The sequence below is a fragment of the Chiloscyllium plagiosum genome, chromosome 11 (assembly GCF_004010195.1).
Source record: "Chiloscyllium plagiosum isolate BGI_BamShark_2017 chromosome 11, ASM401019v2, whole genome shotgun sequence".
Lineage (NCBI taxonomy): Eukaryota > Metazoa > Chordata > Chondrichthyes > Orectolobiformes > Hemiscylliidae > Chiloscyllium > Chiloscyllium plagiosum.
The window spans coordinates 59,926,248-59,951,442 of NC_057720.1; the positions used below are offsets into that span (position 1 = coordinate 59,926,248).

General features: G+C 38.8%; 1 protein-coding gene across 1 annotated transcript in view; it reads right to left on the reverse strand.

Annotated features, from left to right (window-relative positions):
- LOC122554732 (myomegalin-like) overlaps positions 1 to 25,195 on the reverse strand; it is a 279,918-nt gene that overhangs the window by 5,664 nt on the left and 249,059 nt on the right. Inside the window, exons 6-8 of the mRNA XM_043700110.1 lie at positions 11,843 to 11,966; positions 7,999 to 8,165; positions 1,331 to 1,490 (exon numbers count right to left, since the gene is read on the reverse strand). Of these exons, the coding sequence (XP_043556045.1) occupies positions 1,331 to 1,490; positions 7,999 to 8,165; positions 11,843 to 11,966 (451 nt within the window). The remainder of the gene's footprint in view (positions 1 to 1,330; positions 1,491 to 7,998; positions 8,166 to 11,842; positions 11,967 to 25,195) is intronic.

Here is a 25,195-nt window from a genome sequence, read left to right on the forward strand (position 1 = left end):
AGGACCAGTGGGGTTCTGTCCTGGTGGCGATTGGAGGGGCAGGGCTCAAGGGCGGAGGAGCGGGAAGTGGAGGAGATGCGGTGGAGGGCATCGCCGATCACATCTGGGGGGAAATTGCGGTCTTTGAAGAAGGAGGCCATTCAGGGTTGTTCAGTATTGGAACACCTGGGAGCAGATGCGGTGGAGACGAAGGAATTGGGAATATGGGATGGCGTTTTTACAGGGGGCAGGGTGGGAGGAGGTGTAGTCTAGGTAGCTGTGGGAGTCGAGGTAAAAACAATGACTGCAGATGCTGGACACCAGATTCTGGATTAGTGGTGCTGGAAGAGCACAGCAGTTCAGGCAGCATCCAAGGAGCAGCGAAATCGATGCAGATGAAGGGCTTTTGCCCGAAACGTCGATTTCGATGCTCCTTGGATGCTGCCTGAACTGCTGTGCTCTTCCAGCACCACTAATCCAGAAGCTGTAGGAGTCGGTCGGTTGATAGTAAAAGTCCGTGTTGATTTGGTCGCCCGAGATAGAAATGGACCAGAGAATTATGACAGTATGCCTTAGAGAAGAGCAACAAAGGTAGGGAATAATTAAAAATTGGTACAAGACTTACAAGGGTAGGGGAGCAGAGGAATCTTGGAGTGCCTGTCCACAAACTATATGTAGGTATCAGGACAGATAAATAAGTTGGTTAAAAAGGCACATGAGATACTTTTTCTTCTTAGCTGAGGCACAGATTTAAGGCCAGGGATGTTATGGTAGAATCATATGAAACTCTAGTTAGGCTGCAACTGGAGTGCACACAGTGTATTGTTCCAGTCACTACACTATAAGGATGTGATTGCACCAGCCAAGGTGCAGAGGAGATATGAGGATCTTGCCTAGACTGGAAAAATGTAGCTATTAAGAAAGATTGGTGGGTGACAGGAGATTTAATTGAAATATACGAAAATGTGAGGCTTACATAGATTCTTCCTGTCTGCTACATTTCTAATGTCATTTCCCTCAATTTGTTAAAGTAACCATTCATAGCATGTCTTATTCATAGCTGGTAAAACATTCTAAGAGGTCAGTGAGCTAGAATTGTTGTTTGAAAGATTATTCATCCATTAAAATTAATGGACAGTGAATGAAGTGAACTGTGAAGTGGATGAAGTGCTTTCATGTCTGAATTTCCCACATTTGTTCCTATTGCACAAAATCCAGGACCAGGAATATTAAACAATGGAATGTATTACAGCCATTTCCACAGGTTGACACCATGAGAGCATAATTAAAATCAAGTGGATGGCAATTAATCAAATTGACTTCCAGGTTTTAGTTTTAAACAAGCACTTACTTCAACTTCACTTTCTTTTTGCCGTAATGTATCGGTGAGCTCTTCAACACGATATTCTAAACCACCAACATGGTTATCCACCGCATACTGATTTTCCTTATTTAATTGACCTAAATGAACATCTTTGGTTCTTAGTGCTTGGGTCAGCTGCTCTATTATTCTGCAAAGGCACAAAAGATATTTACATTAGTTTGAAAATCCTAAATGAAAAGTTATGACCACTTAATCCTAATACTGTACATTAAAAATAGACACCATTAACTTAGTGGCAGACTACTGCACTCACGTCTGTTGAGTTGGACTGCCTTTAAAAGATCTAACAAGCTCAAACTGTAAATCACTTTTTAAACAGTATCATTGTGACAGAAAGATCACTACGAGGTATCCATTGGAGCATTAGTGGTGTTGCATTGCAACACAAGTCCAGTTGATCTAGTGTGAAGCACCACTGAGATGTGATGTCATTAGAAGGACAATGGCAGCAGGATATTCATTCAATATTGCCAAACAAACAAAAGTTGATGTTTCAATGCAAATTCAACAACACTGCCAAATATCACCAGCATTACTTGTTCAAGACATATTCATGAAAGAAAAGCAGCTTTGCTTTAAAACTTTTTAGAAGATCAAATCTACATCTGCAAATAAAGTAAAAAATAAAGTTACAAATTCTAGGACAACTTTTATAGTCTGTACACATTATAATCATTATTTAAAATTACTGGAGAGCAATAACATAATGAAATAGTGGAATATTTAAGCGAAATATTTATCTTTAGAGTGCAGTAATTATTTTTGCATAAGCAAATTAATACTGTATCTTTATAAATAACACAAACATTCTAGAATTGGCATTGCATGAATAAACTAGTTGAGTGTGAAAGGGTTAAACCTGAAAGATTAAATATAGATTCAACTGGAAGCGTTTTAAGAAAATTAAGTTAAAGATGGAGCAACTTAACCTGCAAGCTGTGCATGTATTGGGAAAAAACCTATATACACCCCAGGATTGTCTGCCCACCCTATAGCCACAAAGCCCCTGTCCTTCTGAACCATTAGTTGGTATTTTGCACTCATGCAACAGCTTCCATAGCAGCAGAGCTCCAGCTTCTGACTGAATGCAAGTCCAGTAGAGGCAAGCAGGAAGACGTTAGCTTGTGGCAGGGAAAGAGGCGAGACCACAACTTGAAAGTTCTAGGAGCAGGCAGCTTACAGTCTGCAATCACGAGGAGGTTCAGGCAATGCAAGGTTTGTGAATCATAGAATCCCTGCACTGTGGAGGCAGGCCATTTGGCCCATCAAGTCCATACTGACTCTCCAAAGAGCATCCCACCGAGACTATCCCCCTAAACTATCCCTGTAACCTTGCATTTTCCATTGTTAATTCATTTAGCCTACACATCCTTGGACATTTTGGGCAATTTAGTATTGCCAACTCACCTAACCTGCACATCTTTGGAATGTGGGAGGAACACCTAGAGGAAACCCACACAGATATGGGGAGAACATCTTGTGAAGTTTGCACTGTCATCCGAGCATGGAATTGAACTCAGGTCCCTGATGCTGTGAGGCAGCAGTGCTAACCACTGAGCCACCATACAGGCAGGCATTCCAGAATGCAAGTAGCAAGGTGCATTTCATTTTCATATTTTTAAGCTGAGGTTTCTTAAGAAAAAAGGAAGGCAAATGAATCTTCAAGCTCCTCAAAAATAAATTTATGCACAAAAACAAATAGCTTTCCAAGATGATCAAAACCAAAATGTCATTTCAACACATTAATGGAAGGTACGAATTGGTAAGATTTTCACAAATCATTAAACTGACGATGTCCTAAGCATTATTTGCTCTAAAGCAAATGTTGGAGGTGTGTTTGGCACTGGAAAAAAAGTGTTACAATTGTAAATTGGAACTAAAAAAGTGGTATTGATCTAAAAACTGCAACAGATTCTGCTATTAGTTTACAAAATCAATGCAAAAATGGAATTTTATTAATACATACCAAAACACGAAAAATATTAAGGATGAGATTAGTGCAAAAAGACTAATCCTGATATGGTGACAGCTCTAACTGGCAACATTGTTCTTGCAATGAATGTGAATAGTTCCTTTGCAAGATATTTATGATCATATGACGAAGAATGCAGAAACTCTGAATTTTCTTAAGGTTAACATGCAGTTAGGAAGACAAATATAATGTTAGAATTAATTTCAAGAAGGCTATAAAACAAGAGCAGAGATGTACTGCTGAGGTTGTATAAGGTTCTGGTTTGGCTGCATTTGAATATGCTGAGCCACTTTGGCTGCCGTATCTAAGGAAGAATGTGCAGGTGTTGGAGGGAGTCCAGAGGAGGTTTACAAGAATGATCCCAGCGATGAAGGGCTTGTCATACGAGAATCGGTTGACTCTGGGTCTCTACTTGATGGAGTTGAGTAGAATGAGGGGGGGATCTCATTGAAACTTACATGCTACTGAGAGGCATGGACAGAGTGGAGATGGAGATGTTTCCATTAATAGGAGAGAATATAACCTGAAGGCACAGTCTCAGAGTGAAAGGACAATCCTTTAGAATTGAGATGAGGAAGAATTTCTTCAGCCAGAGGGTAGTGAATCTGTGGAACTCATTGCCACAGAAGGCTATGGAGGCCAAGTTACTGAGCATATTTAAGACAGATTGATAGGATCTTGATTAGTAAGGGGATCAAGGCTGACAGGGCGAAGGTAGGAGCACGAGGTGGAGAAACTTATCAGCCATGATCAAATAGTACAGCAGACTCAATGGGCTCGGTGGCCTAATTCGGCTCTTATATCTTTTGGTTGTATGGTCTATTGTGAGTTGGTTTAGCAAGAATAATGTCTTTGAATTTGAGGGGTACATTAACTTCATCACACAGATAAAGTTCCTAGATGAATTCCACAAATTGCCTTTTCGCATGTCGACAGTAGACAAAAGTACAGACATTTCTACACAAAAAAGTGGATTTTCAATCAGAATCTGAACTTGCTTACTAAACTACCTTAGCAGCAATCTTAAAACTGAATGCTAACCAATGTGTCTCCAATGTAGCAGCAACTAAACAATTTTTATGTTAACAGTGACTGTGATTGAGAGAAGATAGCAGCATTTACACCAGGTAGAGCTACCGTTATGCTTGGAAAGAAAAAAATAAAGTTGCAGCCATGTTGTGGATGTTGTGAAACTTGAAAGGGTTCAGAAAAGATATACAAGGATGTTGCCAGGGTTGGAGGATTTGAGCTGTAGGAAGAGGTTGAATAGGCTTAGGGCTGTTTTCCCTGGAGCGTCGGAGGCTGACGGGTGACCTTATAGAAGTTTATAAAATCATGAGGGTCAAATAGGCAAGGTCTTCTCTCTGGGGTCGGGAAGTCCAGAACTAGAGGACATAGGTTTAGGGTGGGAGGGGAAAGATATATAAGAGACTTAAGGGCAACTTTTTCACACAGAGGGTGGTACGTGTATGGAATGAGCTGCCAGAGGAAGTGGTGGAAGCTTGTATAATTGCAACATTTAAAAGACATCTGGATGGGTATATTAATAGGAAGGGTTTGGAGGGATATGGGCCAGGTGCTGGCAGGTGGGACTGGATTGGGTTGGGATATCTGGTCAGCATGGACAAATTGGACCGAAGGGTCTGTTTCCGTGCTGTACATCTCTACAACTCTATTTGTTGTGATCAATGCAATGATGTAACAGAGAAAATCTTGGAATGGGTAATGCTTGGAAGCAGGCCTTAAATTATATATGATATCAAAATGCTTTGAAAAACAATGCATATAATGTTCAGCAGGCCATCTGTGATGGAAGGGCAATTTAAAGAATTTGCCACAGTCACAGAGTATGATGCAGTGATATTTCGACCTCTGAATGAAGTGAGGTGACTGTCAAGTGTTGGATAAGGCTGAAGTTAACAGGAACCTGATAACAGGCCTAACAATGGGCTGCTTTGTGAATGGAATTACACTGAGTCAGTCAAATCTGCCAACAGTTAAAACTACAGGAAATTAGGAACCACTGGTTGTATCAGATCAGACATTTATTTGGACAAAACATTCAAGATTGCTCATGTGCATGGATAAGTCCAAAGAAGGCATGCATTTGGACAGAACTTTCAGGATGGGTCACGTGTGCAGGTAATTCCAAATAAGGCACACACTTGGCACAGAGACTGGTGTATAAAGAGCCTGAAGAAATCGATTTGTTCAACAACATTTGAAGATTAAAATTGTGAAAGAGGTACCCTACATCAGGTGACGACGTCAATTGGTTTCAGCCTGGCCAGCTACAAAAACTCTCCCAGATAATAATGTTTGCATTTAGTTATAGAAATCAGGGTAATGAAAGACAAGTATTGAGATATCTAAAATAGTTAAAAGTGTGTGTTATTCATGTAAGTACTTAATAAATGATTTGTGGTTTTATAGAGCTTTAAGTGTCTCCACTGTATGATCATCTATGCATGTACTGATGTTTCTCAAAGACGGGTAACACAAGTGCGCTCATGTAAAACTACAAACTCTTGATCAAAAACTACTGCACATAAGTGCAAGGATCCAGTAAATAAATTTGTGTAAAAATGCTCACAAAGTCACAGTATTGTATTGAATTAAAAGTTCTGAATGATATTCTGGGCGAACGGCATCATCGTGCAAATTCTCTCAGTGAAGCTGTTTTAGGCACCAATGGAAGCTATGCAATTTGCAAAGGCCAAGATTAATAAAGTGAAGATTTAGCATCTAGTTGAATTTCTTTAATGGAATGATGAAATTAAGTGGTTCTGGCTACTCTAAAGAGTGATGCTGACAGTGCTGCAATCCTTTTAGTCGACTGCTTTGTGACCACCTGGAAAACAGATTTTCAGAAGAGGAATTACTGGAATGGTATGCATATGATCAGGCTCCAAACATCAAAATAATTGATTACGAATATGGAAGGCATGGTGTGATGTATATCAAATACTCCACTCTTATACCAATGAAAGAAAAAAGTGTAGCCACAAAGATATCTGAATGATACTACAATTCCAAATTTTGTGGAAAAAGTTAAGATGGGTTCCATTCAGGCAATGACTCTGTGGACGATGCTGCAAAGGATGATCAGTTTCAAGAAATATCTATTCTTCTGGATGTTTGTGCAATATTTTAGGCATTAATGCTGACTGTGTGTGGATTTAGCCCTATAACTGGAATTTCTCTCAGAGGGTTGAATGTCCTTGGAACTCCTAACCACAGAGAGCAGTAGGGGCAGAGTCCTTGTGTATATTTAAGGCCGAGAGCAGGAGAGTGGATGTGAAGAGTTTCGGATCAGCCATGATTCTGTATGCTGGCAGAGCTGGCTTGAGGAGCTGAACTGCCTATTCTTGTTTCTATTTCTTGTGGTCTTACGGACCTAAGGTTTATAAGAGGCGAAACCTTGTGGGTTTTGCCAGAGACAATGTTTTAAGATTGTCTCTCCATATGTATAAATAAGTAAATGGTTGTAATTTTTACTTAAGTCTCCTGGTCGCTTGACAAGTTGAACCACATGTGTTTTTAGGAATTTAGTTGTTGAGAAATAAATAACAGACTTTGCAACAAAATAACACTCTACCTTTCTCTGAATAATGTTGTAGAATCCTCAAGCTTTATTAAAATAGGTAGAATAGTGTTATGACATGACGGTGAACCCCTCTGTTAATGATGCCAACACCCAGAAAAGCTCACCTCACCTCATAATCTGTTAAAATATGAATGACAGAGAACTCCCCAAATTCCACTATTTATATTCAATTTATTTTTTAAAAGTGAACATTAAATAACAACTATTCACAACTCTAAGCACCCCCGTTTCCTCTCAACTGCTTATTATCTGCCTCCAACTCGATAACAATACACTGTTCCAATAAAACGCTTATTAAAATTACATCAAGTTAATTTCAAAACCATACAGCTGCTGTCATCATCTGTGTCTGTCTTCTTTTGTTGATGATATCCCTGGGTCATCATCTTTGTTTTTACTGTGAAGATGTTTCATATGAAAAGGTAAAAACTGACATACTGTATTTTACTCTTTTGGGTCTCTGTCTAACTTTCAAACTGCCTGCTTTTTTTTGAACACCCCAACATCAGATCGTCTCATTGGTTTGATGTTGGCAAAACAATAAATTAAAACTCGATTGGGTTTGAGTTTCCGAGGCATAATTTAAACTGATTGGTTAAATTTGAATTGTTGCCAAAAACAGCAACCATCTCAGGTATCTATTTCCCAGCCAAATGTGACATATTGTCAATTTTCCAGTACACTCTGAGGCTGTTAGTCAGTCACATGACAGGCACTTACAAGCTCTCTTAGCAAAACATCATTCACTCTCTCTTAAAGGTACAGTACACACCTTCAACTTCATAACAATAGACTTTGTTACAACATACCAACTGAAGCATCAGCTTTTCATCAGTCATGGAAATTCTGTCTCATATTATTCAAATCACAAAAGAAAGGAATAGCTTGATTTGAAATTCTGAATAATTTTAGATGTATTCAGATCTCCATATCAATTAGAAATCAACAGCGATTTAAATTCCTGCAACATACCTTTTTGTCAGATATTTAAATAGAAGTTGGCCCAGTGTTTTTATTTCCAAAGCATTACATTAACATAGGTCCCCTGTACATTACCTATTTTTTTCTCTTAGAGCTTGTTCATGAGACTCCCATAATTTGAGTTTCTCTTGGTTTTCCTGATTACAATTGCTTAGTTTCTCCTCCAACTCAAGGGATCGGAGTTTCTCAGCCTCTGCAACAGCGACCATCTTCTCTGCTTCTTTCTTGGCCAGTCTGACTTCCTGTTTGTATCGACACAATAAGAATTGCATTAAATTTCTTTAAGTTTTGCTTGTTACCTCAAAGTATTTGATGAAATGTTGTATCTGGTTTTCTGTCTCACTAAAAGACATGTCGATGGGTCACTCAACCTGAAACGTCAACTCTGACTTCTCCATACTGATGCTGCCAGACCTGCTGAGCTTTTCCAGAAATCTCTATTTTTGTTGGTAAAATGTCCAGAGCGGTATAAAACGGTGTCCCCACTTTACACTTGTGTCAACTTCTTTGCTGATATTAGTATATGTTGTTATGGCACTGAACATAGATGAAAGAAATAGTCAAGGATAGACAGCACACTACGATGGGAATAGAAAAAGATTGGAGAGAGCACAATATTAACTTTTTATACCAATGAAATGCTTTGCATTTGTCTGCTGTCAAGTGGGTTAATCCTATTATGATGTGTGTGTTAGAATCATTTCAGGTGAGCACAGGTTACAGGAAATCCTGAAATTTGGTGTTTGGTTAATGTTGAAGGGGAACATTAGGAATTGGCATACAGCTGGAGGATTTAGAGTCATAGAGATATGCAGCATGGAAACAGACCTTTAATGCCAACTTGTGCAGGCCAACCAGATATCCTATATCAATCTAGTCCCATTTGCCAGCATTTGGCCCATATCCCTTTAAACCTTTCCTAGTCATATACCCATCCAGGTGTCTTTTAAATATTGTAATTTTACCAGCCTCCATCACTTCCTCTGGCAGCTCATTCCATATCAGCACCACCCTCTGCGTGAAGAAGTTGCCCCTTGGGTCCCTTTTATATCTTTCCCCTCTCACCTTAAACCTAGTTTTGGACTTCCCCACCCCAAGGAAAAAGACTTTGCCTATTTACGCTATCCATGCCTCTCATGATTTTATAAACCTACATAAGGTCACGCCTCAGCCTCCGGCACCGCACAGAAAATAGTTCCAGCCTATTCAGTCTTTATTAGCCAACATCCAGTCTTCTGGCACTTTACCTGTGACTATCGATGATCCAAATATCTCAGCAAAAGGCCCAGCAATCAGATCCCTAGTTTCCCACAGAATTCTAGAGTACACCTGATAAAGGTGGATAAACCTTACGTGTTTTAAGATGTCCAGCACCTCCTCCTCTATAACATGGAGATTTTTCAGGATGTCACTATTTATTTGCCACATTCTCTATCTTCTGTATCCTTCTCCACAGTAAAATACTTGTTTAGTATCTCATCTATCTCCTGCGGTTCCACACGTAGGCGATCTTACTGATCTTTAACAGGTCCTATTCTCTCCCTAGTTAATCTTTTGTCTTTATTGTATTTGTAGAATCCCTTGGATTTTCATGACCCTATTTGCCAAAAGCTATTTCATGTCCCTTTTTGCCCTCTGATTTCCCTTTTAAGTATGCTCTTGCTGCCTTTATACTCTTCTAGGGATTCTCTCGATCTCTGCTGTTTACACAAAAAGGTGTCTTCTGTTAAATTAGCAGGGATCCTTGCTACAAAATTGCACATCATGCAGGTTAAGTTTAGAAATATTGTTTGGTAGGTCTGTATGAAGGCAGCGTATCCCTAGATTCTTATCTATGGAACTGCTACTGGAGAAAGTAAAACAGAGAAGACAAGCCTGGCAATGGATGTTGCTGGATTCTGAGGAGAAAAGCCAAGTGACAAAGAAATCAGATGAACATGGCAGTTGCTAATAACTCAGTTAACCTCCATGCATGACAATAGGATGAATTTGATAGATCTACCAGGTCAGAAAATCAGTTACATCTTTGAAGAATTCAATGTACAAAGCATGATATTTGCAATAACACCCCTTCACCGTGTTGAACTGCTCAAATTAAACATCATTAAAATCAGAAGGAAGCACAGTGCTGTCATAACTCTAATCCTCACCTGCAAGCGTTTTTGCACCCACAACCTTACATGCTTTAATCCCACTAAATGTCTTGCACAATATGCAATTGTTGACAATACACAATTGTCACCATGTTCATTATACACTGTACCCGTACTCTAATTTAAATCAATATCACATTAAGGAAAAGATAGCTTTGCCATTTTTTCCCCCTAAAAAGACAAGAAAGCTAATAGCAGTGAAGGAGGAGTTGTAATAGGTGGCAACACTCCAAACCTTTCCTCCAAATCTAAATGAAGTTCTTCAACTATTAGCAAGGGAGCCTTTTGGGAGTAAAGAACAAATGCCAACTGTTGGTTTTGATGCAAATCTATTTCACTTCTGATTTTGCTGTACCAATTAGTAAACTGCACCATGAAACCCCCAAGTGATTCTTTCTACTGGAAGTGATGGGAATGTTGTTCCTCAACAATTTACTACAATCTCACTAACACCTTTCTCAATCTACCAAAAAATGAACTAGGCCCAGCCAGCACTTCTGAACATGAACCATCACTAGTCCAAGCAAAATCCAACCTGGATGAATGAGCTGAAAGAATCTCTCAAAGCAGGAACAGCTGCTGTTTGAAGGTCTGTCATAGCATGTTTCTGCTTCTGCCACAGCTCTCATTAGTATTTTTGATTCATCCAAACTCATTGGTTCCAGTGCTTTCTTTGGCTAACCTACCAATTATCACCCATAAATGTGAGCTAACCTAAAACTCTGTTGCCTGTATCCTAACTTGCATCCAGTCCCATTTACACATCGTTTCTAAATTTTATAACCTACGTGGTTTTCTGGCCCCCAAAAACCCGTGATTTTACAATTCTTATTTTCATATTCAAACTCCTCTATGATCTCATACTTGCTTATCTCTAAACACTCAACTTACTTTACAACCCTCCAAGTGCTCTGTTTTTCTCCAACTCTGGGCTATTTTGCCCCCACTCCCAAAAGGTCGTTTGCCACATTATTGCCTTTTTTTTAATCCATCTAGGCTCTAAAAGCTGGAACTCCACGCCCCCTACTCCCATCCTCTCCGCCTTGTTCCTGTTTTAAAATCTTCCTCAAAACCTCTTTCATCAAGTCATTGGTCACTTGTCCTAATGTCTCCTTCTTTGTCTCAGTGTCAACTTTGTTGATTATGCTCCTCCAAAATGACTTGTAACAATTTACAACATTAACAAGTGCGAGACAAAGTCAAGTTGAGGATGTTGTTTTTATGTGATAATTCATTAGTTATAACATATATGGCAGGAATAGTCTGCCCCAGAATATGTCTTGCCTTCCTGCCACTTTAAAAATCCAGATTACTTAAATGAGGACTGATCCCAAGTAATTCATCTGATGTATATTTTCTTTATTCTTAGATCTATCGGTACTCATGCCTGCTCCAACACCTTTACTTTGATAACTCTTGGCTATCTGTTAAGACAGCATAACTTGCTCTATGGGAAGACCCCACAATGCATTACAATTTGGCATCGTTCACGTGAGGAAGGATCTGAGAGTAGAGAATTCAGCCTGTAACCTTGGTACTTTAAGTACTCTACAGTAAAACTGCACAACATCCTTTAAAAATAATTGAGGCTTGTTTGAAGTAGAGGTAGGTTATGAAAATTAAAGATTTTCCCAATGGCAAGGAAGATGTGCTAAAGGGCCCTCTACATCTATGCTGCGATATTACAAAACAAATTACTTCAAATGATGGAAGTTAAATTAAAGGAGCACAGATTAAGGCCGCAGCTGTTCCAAATCTTCACTCACCTCTTGCAGAAGCTGAATCTTATTATGCAAGATAGCTTGCACATGCTCAGTTTCCAGTTGTCTCTCTTCATATTTCTGGTGAATGTCGGCCTCTTTTTGGTTGTGCAGGTTTTCCACAGCTTTCCTGATAAATGTAAGAGGAGGAATTTATTATTTGCTCAAATTGCTGAAATAACTCCAGAGGCCATTATCCCATTACCAAATCACTCTTTATTTACAGATGAACAATCCTTGACTATAGTACTAGTATGTGACTCTGTATGAGGCAGAGTGTCAGTATCTCTGGCACTCAACCTTTTTTATGTCAGCCAAGGCTTCCTGATTGAACCAGATTAACAGCCCCAATCAGGGAACTCATTCTCGGAGGTCCAGCTGGCTGACCTCATTTCAATCACTACAATGTCAAAAGATGTTCATCACTAGACTACGTTGTTGAAAAAAACCTTCTCTTCATATAGGATTTAGAAGGCAGTTAAACACTGGTGTTTTGTTTATACAGCCAAATCGCCTTTATATGCTTCTCAGTTATCCACCAACCTTCTTACCCATCAGGATTTTCATAGCTAAAATGTCTTGTGGGAGTGTTCACCCCATTGTGTACCCCAATAATAATTGACCTATTACGTGGGATGCATCTTCTTTGACTGTGCCCTCTTGTCATTGGACAAAATGTTCCATTTATATTTATTCTGTGTTTGACTTCATTCCTATATCTGAAGATATTGTTATCACCCACACAAGTCTTCTAACTGATATTTAAACATCAGCATTTTTATTGTTCACTTGGTAGTCTCTTCATTATGGCAGATGGTAGAAACTTCACCATGTCAATAAATCAATGTACTACTTGTCACATTTACTTTAGTTACAGCACTTTAAGTTGTTACATTTTAAAGCATGAAAATAGAAGGATAAAGTACGAATTGGAGATGCAGCCGCACCAAATATTGTCAACTAACCTGGTTTTCCAGGCTAATATTTGGGGAAATGGTTCAAATTCCACAATGAAATTTGAATCAATGAAAAAGTTGTATTAAAAGCTCTTCTAATAGAGATCATAGTGATTGTTGTAAAAACCCATCAACCTCACTAATGTCCTTTAGGGAAAGAAAACAGTTGTTTTTATTTAGTCTGATTCACATGTGACTCCAGACTTAGCAATGTGATAGACTCTCAACTTCCCTCTGAAATGCCCTCGCAAATCACTTAGGGTAGGGGAAATTAGAGGTGGGCAATAATGATGGCACAGCTCGAGAGGCCAATATCCCATGGAAGAATAAAGAAAAATATATATTTTAATGACAAATGTAATGATTAGACAACTTTAATCTTACAGTTTTTCATCCAGCATAGATTCAGAATCTATCCAAAGAGATGTTTGTTGAAAGAGTCACTAGAACTTAAGAATGGTGTTACAAATAGTTTTGAAACAGAACAATCTTATCAACATTATGTCATTAGAGTAAATGAAGGGGGTTGTGAGACCTATTCTTGACTGCTGCACAACAGGCCATGCTGGTAAAACTGAAAAAAATTAAAAGGGAGGCAAGAGTTGTTTTTCTGGAAAGAAGGTATAAAGAGCTCACATGTGGAGACAACAGCAGCAGAATTGATGTTTCATTGAGGTTAATATGCTAGTCTCCAAACTCCCAAGAAGTTGTTAAAAAGGTTAGGTTGTAAACATTTAGGTTTTAAACTATTCATTCATTTTCCTCCAACATTTAAACAAAAAATTTGGGAGGGCTCTTGTAGCATAATGGTTGTGTCCTTACCGCTGGAGCAGGAGGTCTGGGTTCAAGTCCCACCTGAGCCAGAGGTGCGAGATACATTGCTGATCAGGTCCCTATGGCTCACAACATAGCAGTGTGCATCAGAGGTTGCAGTTACATTAAAAAGCTAAATTTGTGACAATTTGAAATGAGGTTGGAAGATTGGCCTTGCTTGCACTAGAGGGACTATTATCTGCAATAACCCTCACCATGAAAGGCTGATATGGTGTGAAAAGTGTGGGGTCGTGTTCAATAATGACCAAAGTGGGTGAATGGCTAAAATGGCCTCTTTATTCAGCAACTGCAGTAACACAAGTTCGAGACGGCAATAGAATCCCGAAATACAGTTCTTACAGTAGCCTCTTTGTATACAGTTCTTACATAGATTAAAATTCCATCACTATGGTTTTACATCGTTTTATCTATAGTACTCAAAGGTTTGAGACGGAGATGGGTTAAACATCTGTTAAATGGTGGCTGTTACTTCTGATGGGATTAAGAGTGTCTGTCCGGTCTGCTTGCATAATTAAGAGGTGTTAGCCCTTTTGTCTTTAAGTTAAGTGTTAGTAAAAATACGAGGCATATATGCTGTAAATAATTTAGAAATTACATCCACACTTAATAAGAGAATAAAGGATATTAAACTGATTACCATAGCTGGGTTGTGAGATTTGTTGACTATTTGCCAGTGTGAGTTTCATTCATTCGACAGTTAGTTTCTTAAAGGGATAACAGTCCAGTTAAAAAGTATTTAACAAGTATGTACTAATTGGGGAAAACGTTTGGTGTTCGTAACGTATTCAGGTTTGAGAGACAGTTGGTAAGGGCTGATTAATATTATAATCTTTCCATAGTTTTGGGTAGGTCATGGAGACTAATGGTGGGGATGGCATTGTTCTGAATAGGTTAGTCGTCTTTGATATTTATTCAGAGGTAAATATCAGCAAGGGCTGATAAGAATTGAAGGTATAAAAAAGTGGAAATAGTTGAAAGGGGTGTTTTAATTTGGTCTATCCTGTGATAGTAAAATATACTATAGAACTGCAGTTTTATGAATGAAATGAATGAAACCATTTTATAATAAATAATGGGTTAGTAAAGGGTTATGAATGAATGAACAGGAACCCAGTATTAGTTAACATAGTGAGCTGGTTAATGAGTTAATAAAGATAACCTATAACACAATATCTTACAAAAGTTACCAGTTTAGGACAGAAAGGAACAGAAGTAAACCCACTGGAGTTAAGAATCACCTTGGACTGTCCTGGCAAAATTGAATGACAACAAAAGGTGCAATGTCAAATACACACGTTAAGTGGGTTTTTCCGTTATTTTAAGTGGAGAAGGGGAAAGTTTTGTTCTATAGTTTAAAGCAAATATTACCTACAATAATAGAATTTATACAATAATGCTTTTAGTCTGATTGTTACAGTAGAAGTCTTAAACCATAAAGTCTTGTTGTGTCATACTTTGAAGTATTAAGTGGAAGTTCAAATTTCTTTTAAAAGTCAATGGTCTCTATGGTGATTGTAACAATAGTCCTGGAGTTATTCTGTGGTGTTTCCTTTCCAGATGAACATGCCAGGTCTTCTAAAACAGATGAATTAAGTTTAACTTATCTGGAGAATTAACCCTCCAAAGTATGCAATAGCTCTGACGTCATATTTACATATATTTTGACATCCTCGGAGCTTATCATTTCATTTACAAGTGGTAAATTGGACCCCGTGAGTTATTGTGTGTTCAAATACACTGGAAATTGTAAACCATTTCTCAGAAAGCTATTTTGAATGTCTAGTTAACACATGAAGCAAATGATTAATGATTAGCCAACTATGGGTAAGATGTCCTGCATGCAGTGCAGTACAAACAAGCACATACTGACAGGCACAGACTGAAGTCACGGATTACAGAATGTGCTTGTACCTACAGTTTGGATACCAGCTATTTGCCTGACCAAACAAGTTAGAAAATATACAAAATCCCAAACAATTCACAAAAGTCACTAGCTGCATATCTTCCAAAAACCTACTTTTGTGCAAGTGACAGCATGTTTCAGGTTCATGTCAGTGTTACTCCTGCAGTGATGATAGTGTTCATGAATTCTTGGATTATTAAAATCTCAATAAATTATTTGGTAGTTATTGTTTCTGTGCATAGATGATGGAATGGGCTCATACTTTATGATACACTTCTACTGGTCATCTGGAGGGCGGCATTTTAGGAAGGAGGTTGAGCATTGTTGGGAGTTGAGCAATGTTGGGGAAGGTGTGGTGGGAGATGAGTACTCAGAAGTAGCATCAAGCACAGGGGAGACTGAGTAGTGTTATGTGGAGACTGAGCACTGTCAGGAGCTGAAGAGCTAGTGAGTGAACATATTGTCAGAAAGGGGGTTTAGAGAGAGAGGGTGTGAGTACTGTTATTAGAAGGTGTTTTTCCTAGGTCTTCCTATTCCTGATAGCTCCTTATTGACCTTTTCCTGAGATTAACAACACAAGGAGGAAGAGGTAAATATCTAGGTGAACAAAGGATCATAATCTCCAACATTACAATCAGTGTCAGAGACATTCTCCAAAGGATTCAGGCAGCAATATTCTGCTATCAGGAGTTCAAACTTCCCAGCTATATGCTACTCTATACAAAAGGTGTCCATCAAAGAACATTTGATGCCACATAAGATGCAACAGGATTGTAAAAATTTGCTTATGGGAGTTTGTATTGCACTATGCAGAAGTCTGACCATAGCTATGGCACGCCAATGCAGTTAGTAATTAAGTGTAACATATTGTATAAAGTTTGGAGAACAGAATGCATCACAAATAACATTGGCCTTTATACAGTCTGTGCAGGGACAAGAGGTTTAAAATGTATTAACATTTTAAACTTCATTCCAGTGTGGGGGGAAACGCTGTATGTCATTCTAAACTATTCCATAGCCTTTTCCATGGTACAACAGTCTGCACAATTGAGAAGGTCATATTTTGTTGCTAGTGCAGTTAAGACTGCTGTCAGGTCCATTTGCAAATGCAAAGGTCACAGCTGTCATGAACTATTAATAAAACACTGAGATAGCTGTAAAGTCTGTGGATATGATACTGAGGCAGGGCATCACAGGAAGTTGCCAATATTCCTTCCACCTCAGTTGAACAACTTTTTCTTTGGATGATGGCTGGCTTTAATGAAAGTAGAATGTTTCATACAGTTGCCACATTAAACACATGTACAAATGGTTGGACAAAATTCTCTAGCCAGTGTTCCCAGTTGGTCATTGTTATTGAATATATTTAGGGCTGGTCACAAATCGTTTTGAAGCTTAAGCAAAAGTTTATTTTATTCTTCGGACTGTGTTTCTTAGGAATGCCACCTCCAGGTGGAGCAAAAAGTGCCCAAGCACAGAAACACCATCTAACAGCGCTATGTCACTGCCAAATGACAGGTGCAACTGTCTTCCAGCTAGACGCTTAAATTCTGGAGCCAGCCCTCAAGTGGTGTTCAGTAGTGGGGGTAAAAGCCCTTGGTATTATCAGTGCTTGCCCAAGTCCAAATTCATCTTGGAGCTGCTATCTTTACCTTGTCTATTATGAGAAGCTACCTGGCTTAAAGGCTGCATTACTTCATATCCAATGTTTCTACTCCCAAGCTTTGTTCCTGCTCCCTGAAAATCAATTGCATGTGCAGCCGGCATCACGTTATGTATGGAATATAGTGACATCAGTTATGCATGTGCAGATTCATTCTGCCAGTAAATGACATCACCAAGCTACTTGCACATGTGCAGTTGGCCATTTTGATAGATACCTCTATATTCATGCTGATCACTCCACTATTTCTAAAGGTCTGGCTATATTCAGCTCATCTTCATAACACTAGCAGTAAATAGAAACAAAATTATTAAGTATGCTTCAAAATCTTCTCCAAGTGGTTAAAAGCCATCTCAACCTCAAATTCTAAAGAATGCAGGGACTGGCAGAGGTGAACTACATGCCCTATGTCTTGCCAGCTCTTCCAACTCCTTATCCCTTCATTCTTTTCTGCTATTTATTTCTATTATCTTTCTCCCACTTTATCATCCCTTGCTCTCTCCCTCTCATTTCTGCTTCACCTTGATTTATCTTGTTCAATGTTGGCAGGTATTATTCCATTTTAATTGTTAGATGAAATGGATGGTAGCAAAACAGCAGCCCATTTTCATTTTGATTTTCTGCATCATTAACATTCATGAGGAAAAAAGAAAATCAGGTGAGGTGCAAAGTAGGCTTTAACACATATTTTTTCCACTAGTGGTAAAAGTTAATATCACCTCCTTTGGTGGATTAATTTATTATCCTAATCTAGTTTTCCTTCCATATCCCTTTTCAGGTATCCTACACCCTGTTTTTGGTTCAGTCTCTCTTTTCTGGTTCAAACGAACCATTTCTCTCACACCATCTCTCCCTCTGCAATTGTGTTTCCTCCTTTATAAATTCACATTCTCATCTCACTTTCAGGTTAACATCCTATTGTTTTTCTCCTTCCAACCCCCGTTCGATATGCTCTCTTTGCCCCCACCCTTTATTTCAGATTCTCCTTCATTGTAAGGACATTCTTCCTCTCCCTCTTAATATGTCCAGCTAGCAATCTGATTATAGGAAATCATTTTGCTTCAACTGAATACCATAATGGGCTGGGCAAGAAACAAGTACAATCCAGTGAAAAAAACTGCAGATGCTTGAAACTGAAAGATAAACAGAAAATGTTGAAAGGATCAGACAGCAACTATGGGAAAAGGAAAGAGCTGATGTTTCATTGATATATGCTGTTTTACAAGTGCAAGTTAGTTTATTATTTATGTATGCACTAAGCTGCAAATTTTGAAAATTGTGGATTCAAATTCAATGTTTGAATGAACCAAAGTGGATATTTTCATCTGTTCTTCTTACTATAACCTATCAGTTCTCTTATGTAAAAATTTCCATTGCTTTCAAATGGTAAATAAAACCATAAATCCATACCAATTTAAGTTGTTTTGGGAATAGCAAACATAGATTAACTACCCATTCTTTGAACCCATTTATATTGGTTACTTTATTGGTCTTCCCTGTTGCTGATCCTTTATGATGCTTCTGTAAACGGGTTATTATGTGACTTCCTAACTTTCTACTTTAGTGTCCCTTGAATTCAAAGCCTTTGTCACATAGACAATTAGGCCCACAGAAACACAAATAATCCATTAAAACATTTTGTACTGCATCAAATTGTACTCAACTTTTATAGCAACCAGCCCAGTAGTTTGGAAATTGAGTTTTTGATATGGATGTCCCTGGTCATTTCTGGGGCTAGGAAGGCAATTCTTCAAAAACTAGCATATACTCTCTTCACACACCAGTACAAATCTAATTTAAATGAGATTTCTATCTAAACTTTCTATTGTTAAGAATTTTAGTGTCCATTGTTTTTAATTTCTTCCCTAATTTTATTTCGTTATTCAACTGATTGAATTGATTATGAACAAAGAGACAGTATTAAGTGAAGCAGAAGCTGGCAGCTACTATTATAACTAGGAATCTTTGGCAGGTGCAATCATTCTGAAGAGAACTACAGTACTTTAAGTTAAAGTTATTGTAGTCCTGGTGGACAATAGAACTGCTCCCTCATTAGAGATAGATGACTGGTGTTAGTTTATATTTTCCTAATCAACCTGTTCAGAGATGTTACGATAAATTGGATTGCATTTGCTTGCAAAGTAAAAGAAACACTACAAAAGATTAGGCACAAAGGTTTTATTCCATGCTGCAACTTAATGTGATGACGTGCATATCATCAAACACAACTAACTGTGCTCAGCAAGATTCCACAATGAATTTATAACTAAATTATTTTGAAGCTAATTGGCAAAACCTCTTTTTTTTTAGCACAGCATGTTATTATGATTGGGAATGTGATGTCTGCCTGGGAAAGCAGATTGGGCAGTAACTTTTAGAAATTAACAAATACTTTAAGAGAAATTTTGCAGGACTATGATGAAATGGTGGGGGCGGGGGGCAAGACTAATTGGAACGTACTTACAAAGTGATATGATTGGCCACATGAGCCCCTGCTGCATCCTACAATCCTATTACTGTTTCATTTTAAGATTTGACAAAATGGACATATTAGCCAAGACACTTAAAAAAAAAAGGCTCTCCTCTTGATTGCACAATAGAATATTTTACATTTTCCTTAAGATAGCAGGTAGGATCCCAGTTTATAATTCTGTGTTAAACACATCTTTGACAGCGCAGCACACATGTCAATACTGCAATAACATAATGCTAACATAAAGCCTATAGTGATGCCAGCCCACAGAGGAAGTTTAATAGTGACATTGCATAGATGAAACAGTGCAACATTACAGTTTGCATTTATACAGAATGCAGCCAAAGAAACGGCTAACAATACTGCCAGTCTCCAAAGATTTAAAAAAAGACAATTTTCCTATTTCCCTAGGAAAGTGATAGAAAGATGTACAAACCAGGAGAAATGTCATATGATTAACAGTAAGGTAAGCAACAAGAATTAAAATACCATACTGCACAGAGTGTAAATCCCAAAGCTGCTATACAACACTGCAAAAACACAATCTAAATCTGGAGAGGAAAGCTTGAAATTCAACATATCCTGTATTTTAAACAGTAAATCCAATACCTTTGCTGCAACAGCTCAGGTTACTTAGCGATCACCAGTATGAAGGGGAAAGCAGGTGTGTAAGCCTCAGAGTATATGAGGCCCCACAGGAATACTCTACACCAGTTCCATTTATAGTAACATGTACCCTGAGCAGCTGTACTTCAAACCATTTGGCAACAGTAAAGTTGAAACTTAGTTGTGCAGAACATTAAAACAAACTGAATTGTATTGTACCAGCGAAAAGAAAAATAACCAAAGAAAAATGAGCCAGCTTTGGTGGGTACCACTTTTAAAGTATGATATTTATTGACCAGCACAGACATGAAACAGGTATCAAATTGATATTAGTCATTTGTAAAGGGCTGTAAATATGATAAATCAGATAATGTAGAGCCCAACATTGACACATTCAAAACCTGTCCCCTCACAGAGAATATTGAGCCCATTTAGGTCTCTGTTATATATGTTGATCTCTGTGTGTCTTGCATTTCTGTCCCTTTCTTCTCCCAGCCCCTCTTCTACCACACTGCTACCAAGGATCATACGGTTCTAGGTTCAACAATATCTCGATGGCTTGCAAACAAAATCAAGATTTGGAGGTGCCAGTGCTGGACTGGGGTGTACAAAGTTAAAAATAACAACACCAGGTTATAGTCCAATAGGTTTATTTGGAGGCACTAGCTTTCAGAGTATTGCTCCTTCATCAGGTGGTTGTGAAGTATAAGATGTGTAAATCTGTATTGTTAAAGTTCATTTGAGAATGTAAATTTTAAAAAAAGTCTGGGATTTACATATGAAAGAACTGGAACCAACATAGTCATTCTAAAAGATGAGAGACTTAAACAATTCAGGTATTTTTCAATGTATAATTTCAGTTGCATCACACTGTAAACCTTTGCTCCATAACCACCAGATGAAGGAGCAGCGCTCCGAAAGCTAGTGCTTCCAAATAAACCTGTTGGACTATAACCTGGTGTTGTGAAACAAAATCAAGTTAACGTTCTAGTGTTATATTGAATGCATGCTGCAGAGAGGTGGCACTGTCTTTTGGGTGGGATGTTAAACCAAGATCTGCTTGCTTGAACGCATGACTCTATTTTAAGAGATTATCCCCAGTATCCTATCAATATTTATTCTACAAGCAACATCAGAAAAAAAACAGGATTATCAGGACACCATGACATTGCTGTTTGTGGGAATGGGAGTTAATTGTGAGCTCATTACATAGTAACTATCATAATCTGGAAATGTGACAACACTTCAAAACATCCCTGACTCTTTCAGATGTCACATGTTTGTGAAAAGTTTAAGGTTACTTTATTGTCTATGGATCTACATTTATCTTCCTTCCAACCAGGCAGAAGGGATGGGATTACATGGTGCAGAAAGAAATAGAGACACCAACGTCAGCATTTAAAGTGAAGTCAAGGGGAATATGTGCCCTTTTGCACATTCCTCCTCCTACTGTACCTCTATTTCTGATTGGCATTATCTCACTTCCACCCTACCTCCTGTACACTTGTTCCCACTCTCTGTCACTAATCCTAAACAGAACCATCTATTACTCTATCCAACATCCACTTGCTTTCCCAAAAGGCTGGTTATGACAGGCCATGTTCCGTGACAGTGGCATGGTTATGGTGGTGTTTTACTGGAAGTGAGTCTGAAGCATACAAGAACAGGTTCTCTTTGAGTGTAATTCCCTGAACAACAACAGGCAAGTGTGTCAATTTGATTGCAATAGCTGGTATTTTTACATACACCACTGGGTCAACATCGAATGGGCATCCGCACACCCCCTAATTGTTTGGCAGCAATTTGGTTAGATGTGTGGCCCTCTGTCTTGTTTTTTTTGTAGTAAGTTAAGGAGCAAACTTGTGCAGCTTGCATGAAACTTTCTGATTACACGGTAGGAGGAACAATGGTAAGCATCCTATGCTTATTCTTTCATCTTCCTCCTAAGATAAAATGGGAAGGAATACCAGCGGAACATCTATGCTGTCAGCTCACCAGTGGGGTGATAAGGAAAGAGCAAAAGACTGATTTCAAGGAATTGCTTTTTGATTTGCACATAGCTTCTACATAGGAGTGTTGACCAGCAAAACTGATGCAGATCTACAGCCCATTTGATTGAGAAGTAACTTTTCATGCCCATGAAAGAAAGGGTCAATAGAAGGAGGATGAAGACAGCAATAAGACAGGTAAACGCTTGCAAAAATAATCAAATAAACAAACATATAATACACATTATGCTCATAGTTTGACATCAGTATTGATCAAAGGGTAGGGAACATACTTTTTTGCTACATACTGTGTGCTCGATATTTATGCCTGATCCAGCAGATTCCCTATTATGCTTTCCTGTGTTCAGAAAGCCCTTGAATATACTCCAGATATTTCTATTGTATAATATGTGCAAGTTCTCCAAGTGAGTGCGAATTTTGTTAAACCCAAATCAAAACAAAAATGAATTACAGATCAAAGTACAATATGGACTTGGATTTAAGATTGTTGTTCAAATGATTGCATGCGACCTGCAGCTCAAAAATTCTCAATAACATACACCCTTCACAAAAGAACCAAATAGTACTAACATATCCTGTTCTGGAAAATGATTTGATAAAGAAAATCAATAAACATTTTCCCTCAATTCCTCCAATTATTTAGTTGTATTCACAGTTCAGTGTTAAACTAGGTATAAGTTTAATTTTGTACTTAAAATAGTGTTGTGAGTGGCGACTTGTAAACGGTTCAGTTGTAATTTTGATTAATATTGTTAAATCAACAAGTTCTTACTTGACAAAGATGTAAACAATGGGGATCCAAGATGGCGGTGACCCAGTAATTCTGAGTCTACAGTGCTCCTCCCATGACTTGGGCAAAGTGGGTCACCCACCCCCACCACACTCACCAAATCATTTAAAATAGCTGTTTAATTTAATTAGTTGCTTAGTATTAAATTTAAACAATCTAATCTTCAGTAAAAAGGGAAGGGAGCCCGCAACTCTCAGCAAGCAGGAACCCCTCCCCTACCCTCTCCAGCTGCAGCAGAGGCGTCCGCAGCCGCCCCGGGGGACATGCCTACAGTGGCGAGCCTCATGGAAATTATCTCCAAACTGGATGCGAAGATCGACGCTTTTATTGAAGAGTCCTGAAGTCGATGGGACTCACTCTCGGCTGCGCTGCAAAAGCACGACCGAGACATTCAGGAAATCGAGTGCTGAATCAGAGGGGTGGAGCTAAAGACCACAACCTCCGAAACTACAGCACAATAGGCCGTGGATCGGGTCCAGACTCTCGAACAGCGAGTCCGGACCTTAGTGAACCACATTGACGACCTCGATAATCGAGATTCGGAGATGCCGGTGTTGGACTGGGGTGTACAAAGTTAAAAATCACACAACACCTGGTTATAGTCCAACAGGTTTAATTGGAAGCACACTAGCTTTCGGAGCGACGCTCCTTCATCCTGATGAAGGAGCGTCGCTCCGAAAACTAGTGCGCTTCCAATTAAACCTGTTGGACTATAACCTGGTGTTGTGTGATTTTTAACTCGATAACCAAGGTCGTCGAAAAAATATTCGTTTGCTGGGCCTTCCTGAACGGGAAGAGGAAGGCCAGCTTACAGCGTTCCTCGAATGGTGGCTTCCACAACTTTTAAATCTGGAGGCTGGATCAGGCCGGGTAAGGGTAGAATGGGCCTACCGGGTTGCAATATGCCGGCCCGGCTCGAACCAGCGTCCACCGCCCGGTCCTGTTCCGACTGCAGAGCTATAAGGAGAGGCAGATACTCCTAGAAGCCTCTAGAAATCTTGGAAAAGATTCCCAAGCCATGATCTATAAAGGATCCAAGATCATGTTATTCCAGGACTTTTCCCCAGCTCTGGTCCGAAAGAGGAAGGAATTCAATGAGGCAAAGAAGTGGTTAAGGGACTTAAATATTCAGTACTCCTTATGCTACCCAGTGATGCTACGCTTTACCCATGAAGGATCCGTGTATAACTTCGGATCGCCGGAAAAGGCTAAGGAATTTTTGGACTCTCTAAGATAAATTGTAAGAGATAATGGATGTTGGTTTGCCTTCCCTCCACTCCGGTTTATATCACCCCCCCTTTTCTTTTTTTTTTACCTTACTGTTTAATATTATCTTGGGGCGGTGGGGAGAGGGATTTATTTATTTGTTCTCTACTTAACGGTTTTCTCCCCCCACCTTGGTTTTTTTAAATTCTATATAAGCCAGGGGGTCTAGTTAATGTTGGTGGGGGGAGGTGGTTACCTTATTCTATTTTACCTCTGTCTCTAGGAGCAGGGTTGTTTTCCCTTGTTATTTTGTATTATTAAATTATTACTTGTTGAGGTTGTAATTTTATAGTTATATATTTTTATACATGGTATTAACATTACCAAATATATCCAGGTTTGTTTTCCCTTGTTATTTTGTATTATTAAATTATTACTTGTTGAGGTTGTAATTTTATAGTTATATATTTTTATACATGGTATTAACATTACCAAATATATCCAGGTGTTGGTGTGGGTGGGGAGGGCGGGGAGGGTGTGAGGTAGGGTGGCCCTAGTGTTAGCTAGTTCTGTAGTATATTTGAATTTTCTTCATCCTATCGAGGAGTGCCTGGGTCAAGGGTGTGGCACTGGATGGAAGAGGATACGATGGACTGTTGGAAAGGAAGTGATGCCCCCTGGGAACAAGGGGGAAAATCTCCATTTAAATACGTTTTATATTTTTTTATTATTTAGAAATAGTTTTTTATGATACTGTTGTGAGTGTATCAGAGAGCCTTTATTTTTGTGAATTTTATATGCTCTATGCTCGGGATGTTCTGGATAGGGTTTCCCCTCCGAGGGGTCTCGGATTTGCCCGGATGATTATGGTTGATCAGTCGGTTAAGTGGTGCACCTGGAATGTCAAAGGGAGTAATTC